The 10,386-nt window shown below is 32.8% G+C and overlaps 1 protein-coding gene across 1 annotated transcript; it reads left to right on the forward strand.

The window, feature by feature from the left end:
• The first annotated feature begins 4,315 nt into the window (after positions 1-4,315).
• Positions 4,316-7,009, forward strand: LOC11439936 (uncharacterized). Its single transcript, XM_003620392.4, has 3 exons — positions 4,316-5,126; positions 6,405-6,477; positions 6,603-7,009. Exons 1-2 carry the CDS (start codon positions 4,506-4,508, stop codon positions 6,474-6,476), a joined length of 693 nt encoding a protein of 230 aa, XP_003620440.1. The 5' UTR covers positions 4,316-4,505; the 3' UTR covers position 6,477; positions 6,603-7,009.
• Positions 7,010-10,386: the final 3,377 nt, after the last annotated feature.

Consider the following 10,386-nt stretch of genomic DNA (forward strand, 5'->3'; position numbering starts at 1 on the left):
CGTAGCGACATTCATCGCTCGCCACGGCGAGCTATGAATCTCACCTCGCGAGTTGTGCAATGCAGCTCGCCATAGCGAGCGACCTTACTCGCCATAGCGAGCTAAGGCAGAGTGCATGTTAGATTTTGTGTTTCGACCTTTTTAGTTGGACCTTGAATGCCTTAGTATGCCTGAACATGCCTAGTAATGATTAGGAATGAATGTAGGGCAAGTTTAGACCCAGAACAACTTTAGTTTGGGAATTGTTTAGTACTCGCCATGGCGAGCAAGAACCCTCGCCTCGCGAGCACCTCCAGCCTTGAGTGTTTTGAGTGTTTGTGCGATTTGTGTCGCACGTTTTGATCAAGAGCGAACCCCCTTATGATAATAGACCTAATGATGACGTTAAATGCAGTCTATAAGCTGTTTAAGATATGTTGATATTGATTGAGTATGATTAAGGTATTGTATATTTATGTAAGATATGGAAGTTTAATTATGAAATAATTGATGTGCTATTGATATAATGATATCATCCTGTTATGTGACTTGATTATGCTGTTATTTAACTAAGTGCATTGTATGTATTTATATATGATGAAATGATGATGTTTAGCTCCAAATTGTTGGATGCATGTTGATATGTTGATTACGATGTTTTGTTCATAAGAGTCCATGCATAGCATCTCATTGAGCTTAGTCCTCACCACGTTTATTAGGAGCTTTGTCCTCCGCACGATTATTAGGAGCTTTGTCCTCCGCACGATTAAAGTATATTAATACTTATGATGACGATTGGTACCACATGCATATAAGGAGTCTAAGAGCATTGTCACATTGTCATGTCCATAATGCTATGTTGTTGATGACGATTGAATAAGTGAATACGTGATATTTGTTGAATATATGAATACGTGATACTTGTTATTTGAATATGCAAAGTTATCCAAGAATGATTATGATGTTAATGTTAATTATGATTCGAATTACTTTGATTAGCATTATTTTGTTATGAAATCTCACCCCTTCTGCTTGAAAATGTTGCCCTTCGTATGGGTAACTTGCAGGTGATCGTGCTTAGTGTGCAGTTGCTTTTGTGAGTGGCCTTGCCTCACTGTGTCGTCTAGGTCGCTCTGATACGTAACGGGATGGGGTTTATGTTTATGCATGCTTCATTCTCTTACGTGACTAATATGTTATTTTTATAATGTTATGGATTCTGATTATGAACTTTTGATGGGGCCTGCGTGCCAAAACGTTTTATGAATTATGATTATGATTTTCCGCTGCAATGTTTAAGATATTGGTTAAATTATTATTTAACTGTTTTGGATTATGTTTTATGTGATATCCCGTTGTTTATGATTCTTACTCTGATAAATGTTTTTAAGAATTTTTATGTTGGGAAAACGGGGTGTTACAATTACTGGTGTAAATTTTTTCTGTAAAAAGAAAAGAAATGAAAACTATAAGAATGCAAAAGAATGGTGAATTAGATGTGGTGGTGGTTGTGAGTATCATTTTCAGATGAGATTCTTCTTTGATTGCAGTGAGTGGTAGAGGGGAGCGAAGGGTGTAGAGGAGAGAGAAGCTGGAAAATTATCATCGGACCATTGCAAGATATTTAACATTTGACTATTTCTTTTCCCACCATGCTGCCTTCTCGCGTGCCCTGCAAAATTTCCGAAAATACCCATGGTCCGGATTACGTAATCCGGACCAGATTGTTAGTGATTTTTGGAAAATTAAATATGGAACCAAATGTTATGCGCTTTTTGTGTCTTTCTTTGATGTCAAGGTCTCCGTTGACCGTTATATGAACCCCACACAAGCTGCAATGCTATTGCAGGGTTTATATGAACGGTCAACAATGACTATGACACCACAAAAACTCCTAAAAGCTACCTAAAAAACTAATTTTTTTTTGAAGAAAATGGAAGAAAAGAGGTGAAGTGAAGAATGAAGGTATTTGTTGAAGATGAAAGCCTATTTATAGCCTAAAACAAGTCCTAGGTCATTACTACAGTCAATGAAAACGTGTTAGTGGTTGTAACCGTCCAAACCCACATTAATGGCTCACTTTCAAAAGAATCCAATGCTGAAGCTTTCCAGATTTTACATTCCGGAGTGTCCTTAGCCCTACAAGAAGTGCCAACTTTTCCCTCGTTAACCATTATCGCATTAATCCGAAAAATATATTCCAGAATGCATCAGTCATAGGTGGTGGTCTGCACCACACGTTTTTGTCGATGGTCAAGTTTAAAAAACACGTTTTACCACGTTTTTTGATTGCATTTATGGCCTCCCAATCGTTTTTGACCCACCCTCCCTATAAATAGCCTTCCAAACCCCACAATTTCTCACACCATCCTCTCCCACCCTCTCCTCCTCTTCTTCCTTCTACAACCATGGTTTTCCATCGTTGACCTTTCATAGATAAGGGCCTCGTTGAAAACTTTCAGGATTTGTATGAACGGTCAATGCGGATGGAACCGCGCTGTAACAAAGCGCGGTTCATTTGTTAAAAAAAAAACAAAGCGCGGTTCATCTGAGGGTCATGTGGGTCAGTGTGGTTCTTAGCTTGGCCTGCCTGGGCGTAAGTTTGAGCACCCTCCACCTCCCTCAGGGGCGTTGTTCTCTTCTTCCCGACCTCCTCCTCCTTTGGTTTTCCTCCAATAGGCAAACTACTGGTATGTCCTATCACATAGCAGTGGTTAGGCTCTTAGGAGATTAGAAATAAATTTAGGATCTTATGTAATAACCTTAAAAAGCTTGAAAATTATTGTAATGTATTCATATATTAATAAAATGAGTTGTTTTTATGTTTGTGTCTTTTTACTTATGTCTTTTATCTTATTCACATTTTATTTTACGAATTGTAAAGTTTAAAATTGCAAAAGTTCTGGTAAAACATTATTCCGGATTTTCAAATCCGAAAACATCTGCAAAATTCTAACAATACAATATTCCGGAAAACGAAGTCCGGACTAGGGGTAAAATTGAAAAAAAAAAAAATAGGGCGCGCGAGAAAAGATATAAGGTGGAAAAAGTAATAGTCTTAACATTTTGGGGGTAAAGTGTGTATTAAATATATGACTGGATAACTTGCTATTGTGAGTAAAAACAACTTTTTGTATGATAAATAAAAACATAGACCTGCGTATGCTAAATGCCACAATGGTAAAATAGAAAATGGAAAGAGAATTCGTATTTTTCATTTGACCAAACAACTTTTATGCATGTTTCCTTTGACCAAATTACCATGAATTCCTTTGACCAAATTACCATGAAAACAAGCATATTTTTACAATATTAATATTCACTAAACATACATAAGGTTTTCATTGGCTTAAGTTCAATCTTTTATTCCCAATCAAAGTTCCCGCTCAAGTTCAAGCTCTGCAAATGCCTTTGGAATGTAAATATGTTATTGAGTCTTAAGTTTTTCATTGGCTTTAGAGGAATTGTGCGGCTCGACTGATTTGATTTAAGGATTAAAGGAATGGTGGAGTTTGAGGTTTAAAGTTCAAGTCATAACAAAAAGAAAAGCAGTAAAATACTAACATTTGTCATTCAAAAAAATAAAAAAATAAAAAATCTTCCTTATCTTTAACTTTGATACCATTCCTTCGTCCTATATTTTGATATGTTTTAATCCCTAAATAAAATCATGATGAAGTTTTAACCCTTGTTACATTTAAATTTGTTAAACTATCCTAAATCTTTTAAATTTTTGAATAACTTTTTGCAAGTATGTTTAAAACCCTATAAAATGTCAAATTAGTGTATGGATTAGTTTGTCTTTCTTATGAAAAAACTAAGCTATTAAACTAAACAAATATGCTCAAATGGTTAATGAACTTCACCAATAACAAATTGTTCAAGAAAATACGAGCTCGATTCCTAAATAAAACAATCTTTGATCAGACTTTATTTACTCCTTACCGAAATTTAGATTACCAGACTCATTCTGAGAGTTAACCCATAAAAAAAAGTAAGCAAACATGCTCAAGTGGTTAATAAGCTTCACCAATAACAAATTATTCAAGAGAACACGAATTCGATTCCGATATAAAACAATCTTTGATCAGACTTTATTTACCTTTTCACCGAACTTTAGATTACCAAAATTATTTTTTTTCTTAAAATCATAGAATTAACCCATCAAAATAATCTATCAATTTGAATATTATTTTTCTTAGAGACTTGGGCCACAAGCAAATTATGATATACAGTCAAAAATCAAACCCCCAAATAAGAAAAAAAAATGAAAATGATAAAAAAAAAAAACGTGTAAGTCAATCAAATAAAATAACAGCAAATATTTAGCCGAACGTTGTTAAACCGATCTCGCAAACTCTCTCTCTCTAGATATTGTCTCTCTTGTTTGTGTGTTCCTGTCTCTGTCATTGTCATTGTTACATTAACCAAATCAAAACTCCAAAATTCAACCTTTCTTCATTTCACATCTTCATCACACAAAAATTTGATTTTTTTTTTCTTTTCAGTGAAGAAAACAATAAACTATGGAACCAGAAAGATCAAAACCACTACACAACTTTTCATTCCCATGTTTGAAATGGGGTAACCAAAGAACACTAAGATGTGTCAATGAAAACAACAATTCCAACAACAACAACAACCCATCTCTCAAAAACAATGAATCCATTGATGTTGTTCGTCAAAGGATCATGGGTGATCTCAAAATCGCTGCCAAAAAGCTTAAAGTTTCAATCTTTGAAGAAAATGGTGCTGTTAATGATGTTACCAATGTTAATGGCCATGTTGGTCATGCTGGAAATAATGTTGTTGCCAATGATGTTGTTGGCAATGGTGATTCTAATGCTGTTAGGCCTTGGAATTTGAGAACAAGAAGAGCTGCATGTAAAGCACCACTGGTACCGACGATGCCGTCGGTACCTGTGGTGAAAGATGAAGGGAGGAGGTTTTTTGATGTGGGGTGTTCTTCACCTTCTTCTTCACCTTTGATGATGAAGAAGAAGAAGATGGTGAATGAGAATGAGAAAGTTAAATTTTCTGTTTCTCTTTCTAAGGAAGAGGTTGAAGAAGATTTTTGGGCTTTGGCTGGGACTAGACCACCTAGAAGGCCTAAAAAGAGATCTAGGATTGTTCAGAGACAATTGAATGTTAGTTGCTAACTCACTTTACTGTTTTCATTTTCAAAATCAAATTTTTGCTTTTTTTTGTTTGGTTTGATTTTGTTGTGTTTGTGTTTCTTTGTTTTGTTTTTGTTTACATGAGATTGAGATCAGTGGTGTCTTGTGAAATAGTGGCAGAATTTGAACAAATTGTTATTATTCGGCGTTGCGATGTTTTATACAATGTTAACAAATAGGAAATAGTGTTGTTATAGCACTCTAGCTTAGAGATATTTGGACAAACTATTATTTTCCATGATTGACAACACTTTAAAATGATATGTTTGTGTGTTTTTTTTTTTTTTTTTTGGTTTTTGACATGGAATCAATGTTGTCAAGTATTGTCTACAGAGGCGCTTTAGCGTAGCAGAGTTTTGAACAAATCGTTATTGTTCTACAATACACTATTTTGAGACAATTGAGTGTTTAGTTATAAGTTACTGTTTGAATTGTCCAAATCAAATCTTTGTAATTTTTGTTTGATTTTGTTCTATTGGCGTCTTAGCTTTTTAAAGGTATAGGGTATCAGAGTTTGAACAATCTGAGTGAATCTTTATTGTTCTGTGATGCTATGTTTTGTATGAATTGTTGTCAAATAGTGGCTATGTAAAGGTATAGCGTAGCAGAATTTGAACAATTTGAACCAATCGTTATTGTTCCGTCGCAATTTTGTACCAAGTGTTGTCAAATAAAAAATAGTAACGATATAGTACTGTAGCGTAGAGATATTTGAAGAAACTTTTATTTTACCATGATTGACAACACTGCATGAAATGAATAATGAAGTGATTCATGAAATGACACATTCTATTAGTTGTGTTGGTGTATTTTTTGTGTTGGTTTTGTTTCTGACATGAAAAAGGTGCAGTCAAATGGCAGCTATAGCGTAGTGGAATTTGAACAAATTGTTATTATTCTGTGATACACTATTTCTTACAAAATGTTGTCAATTAGGAAATAGCGGCGGTATAGTACTGCCGCAGCGTAGCGAAATTTGAACAAAATGATATTTTCTGTGCTTGATATCACGACATGAAATGATCATCGTAGGTTTCATTTTCTAGCTTTGTTGGAATTTTACATTTGCTTGTACTTGGTCATGTGATCATCGTAGGTTTCCCGCGATTGATAACATTGCTTGAAATGATTAGTTAAGTGATCATCATAGGTTTCATTTCTAAGCTTTGTTGGAATTTTACAATTGTTCGTATGAATCATGTCTCGAAAGTTGTGTTCTGAAGTTAGTTCATGGATTTCTTTTTGCAGACACTTCTTCCTGGGATGTGGCTGTCGGAGGTTACTGCAGAGTCATACAAAGTTTCTGAAGTTCCTGAATGAGGTAAAGTTTGTACATTATGTTATGTTATTTTTTGTCTTTGTAGTTATAGTTGTCGTGATTGTGAATTTAAATCGAGCTTATGATAGATAGAATTTATGACTTATACGTGGTTACACGCTATGCAGGAGCTTAAATGAAAAACAAAACTGGATTCTGGATGTTCCCAAATGTTTTTCTTGGTGACTTCCTTCGACAATGTCACATAAATAATGGTAATTTCCAAATCATCAATATGTAAATCAAAAGATCAACTCAATAATCATGAAATTTTGATATTTTTGCATTTGGTTATTTGAATGTTGTAGCTTACAGATTCTATTGATCAACTTATTTGAAATAATTCTATTCACCATCAAATTGTTAGAGTCCTGTAGTTTATTTAATCCTATGTTGCTCACTGAAGAAAGTGAACTATCATTTTTTGTGTATCGTAGTAACTAGTGAACAATCAAGTTGTTGGTCACCGACCACGCAACAAATTCGTTATTTTTTTAGCAGAATAGCGAATAATTTCTGTGATGAACTTCATTGAGTTTTTTTTCCTTCCTACAGGCTTCGTAAAGCTAAGTTTTCTTTTACTCCACTATTAGTATGTATTATGGTAAATTATGCATGGCATTAGTTTTACAAGGTGTGAAGATTGAAAAAATTGTCATGATAAAGCTTAGGTGATATTCTATAAGTTCTCTTTGTGTTGCTCACCAATTATAACATACTCCCTCTGACCCAAAATGTAAGCAAAAATTGGTCAACAAAAGTTAATGTATTTTGTTCAAAATTTGTACCAGATACATCAACTTATGTTGACCTATTTTTGCTTACATTTTGGGACAGAGGGAGTAGTCTGCATGATGAGTTGTGCTTGACTTTGTAGTTGCAATAAAAACTTAGGTCATGTATTTGTTGACCTTGTGGTTGTAATAAATGCCTAGTTAAAGATTTGATAAAGTGTCATATAAAACTTCTTCAAATATGCAACTAAATTTTCAATTCTTTCCATGTAACATATATAAGTCAAATGTAGCTAAAGAACAAATAAACAAAATGAATGAAAAGTAACATTGGTTGACTTTTTGATATTGGAAAGCAAAGTCATTATTGAATTGGATCAAGAATTGTTTAGCACATGGTTGACCTAGTTCAAACTTTGTTCAGAAGGTACCTACTCTTATAGTTCAAACTGCTGTGACTTGAATCAGATTACCATTTGTCTTTTCTGAGAGAAAAGTACAGCAGGAAAATGTACCTAGAGCTTTACTGTGTTTTGAAAAAAAGTTTAATTATGTTCTTATTGAATACATGTTTATGTATAAGTTATTTTTATAACCAATGGTGAAATAAGGTTAAACTATTTTCATGTAAGCTATAAGCTGCATTCATAAGCTATCATGAAGAGCTTATTAAAATAAGTCTAAAACAGTTTTTGAACATGTCATAAATGATTTTTATATGCTTACCGAAACACTTGCATAAGTGTTTATGTTATAAGATAAGCTCTAAGTAAGCTATTACAAACATTCCCTTTGTCTTCTATTCTTGTATTTGGAGTATTCTTATAGTGCTGATTGCATCTGTTACAAGAAAACACGATCTTAGCTAATACATCAAAAATATTTCCTTAACTGTATTGTTTATGTACAAATGAATGTTTTATCTTTAAATAAAATTGCATCATTGCATTCAAGGATTTTCTTTCCAGAAAAAGGATATTTTTTTTTTTAGTTTCCAGTTCAATGCTAATCAATTGTGGAAAGTGTGAATTCATCTAGTTTAGTCCTTAAGCTCCGACTTTAATTGGACCCCGTTAGCGAATTGTGGGATTGATCCCCCAAATTAATCGATCTTTGGACCGGATACTGAAAATCAAAGTGGAGGTTCTGCAAAGTCCTCCAAATTGAGCAATTTTTGGAATAGAAACTGTGCTAAAATGAATGAACAAAGGGAAGAATTGTATGTCCTTATTGATGTTTAATGTTGCCGTTGTAGGAAAAAACTGAATGCTTGATGAAATTTCAAGTTTTGACAACTAGTTCCATTTTTCTTGTTTGAATCAATTCAATATATGAAAATTTTCAAATCCATGTGTGAATCAGTTCAATTAACATTCATAATCGTAATTTCTCTACAAAAAAGTCGTTAGATGTTGTTAATCACTGCTTTCTTACCGCCTTCGCTACTAAAACAATTTCATGTTTGTGAAAATATGCACATTCAAATCGCATAAATTATCTGAAGGCATGTATCTAGAAACGAAAATTTGACCTAGACACGAAAGCATGTATGTTAGTTGTAATGAATTTTTTTTTTCCATTGTCAAAATTTGAACCCTAAATCTTTACTCCTTACTGCATGAGCTACCCTTCCTCCCGAAAAGTAACCCAATTATGTTTGTCACCCAATTTTATGAAATCAACATGGAAATTTCTTCTTCAGCCCACCAAAATATAATTGTGTGCACTCATTCAATTTTCCCTCCCTCACGATTTAATTAATTCTTTATAAACCTTAAACTGAAAGTTCGTATTGGCTTGGAAGGACATTAATTATTATTCTAAACTAAAATAGCTCTCATTATTTTGGATAAGGTGGTTATGTGATGAAATCACAGGTGCCTACTTCAAAATTCTTTGAAATGTACCCTAAAAAACCATCCATTAAAATAACCCAATTTGATCAATAATGTTGCTAATTATTAGAGGGCTAAATTGAGACTCCACCCATTTTGAAGAAGAAAAGACTAAACATATATGTTAATTTTTTTCGAAAGATAGACAAGTGTTTTTCTTTTAAATAAACAAAATTAACTCATTTCATTCATTAAAAGAAATTTCAATACAAGATGAGATATGATCAAAATCTTAATAACTAGTAAAAGATAGTGACGTTTTTCTTAACAGATAAGTAGTACGACTTATCTCATAATAAACTTATCCTAAAATTTGTAAAGAAGTTTTCCAAGAATACATAATAGCACAAAATTGGACCAGAGATTGGGTTACCAGGGATTCCATCAATCACCAGCTTGTAATCTAGTTATATGGACACACTAGAAAAACCTACATTCCGTAACCAAACTATTGCTTGCTTTAATCCTATAAAAAAAAGTGTTATAGTATAAAGGATGGACTAAATGTATTTTTATTCCTATAAAATTGAAAGAAAAAAAAATTGATTTGTATAATACATTTATTCGTCATAAATTCTTACATTTGTCGGTCATCGTAAGCTTAACTCATTGATAGAAGCAATGCATAAAATATGCAAGGCCTGAGACCGAACCCCGGCCACCACCAAAAAAATTTCTACGTTTGTCAAAACATAGTATGTGAGTAAAACAAAAATCAAAACAAAGCATGTTTCCGTTCAATATATATATACAATGAATAAGTTTCTTATTATACATATAATCTCCTATATTTATAATTCTTGTATAATTTCCTAAATTTAAAACAATCACTTTGTATACTTTTAGATACAAAAACGAATAAAATTTTCGTGGAGATAAAAATCAAATTTATTAATTTAATAGTGATAAAAAGTGTGTTTAATCCCATTATATATAAATTATATAAATGGTCCTTCAATTTTTTTTTTTATATAAATGGAAGAGGACATAAATTTATTTTTTTGAAATTGTAAACAATGGATTTTATTGATAGCAAGTCTTTCTTATAAAAGACATATAAGGGAATATCATAGCATAGGGATGAAGTTAACTAAACAAAAATCATATTCTCATTTGAAAAGTTTCCTTGTAACCACAAAAATTCACTTGTTTCTTTGATAAAAATAATAACAGAATATTCTTGACTTAGAAGTTACAACTAACAACAATAAAAAGATAGTACATAATTTCAAACACCGTGTGGAATTACCATCACAGATAATTAAAGTGAATTAGTGGAACTT

The sequence above is a fragment of the Medicago truncatula genome, chromosome 6 (assembly GCF_003473485.1).
Source record: "Medicago truncatula cultivar Jemalong A17 chromosome 6, MtrunA17r5.0-ANR, whole genome shotgun sequence".
In the NCBI taxonomy this organism is placed as follows: Eukaryota; Viridiplantae; Streptophyta; class Magnoliopsida; order Fabales; family Fabaceae; genus Medicago; species Medicago truncatula.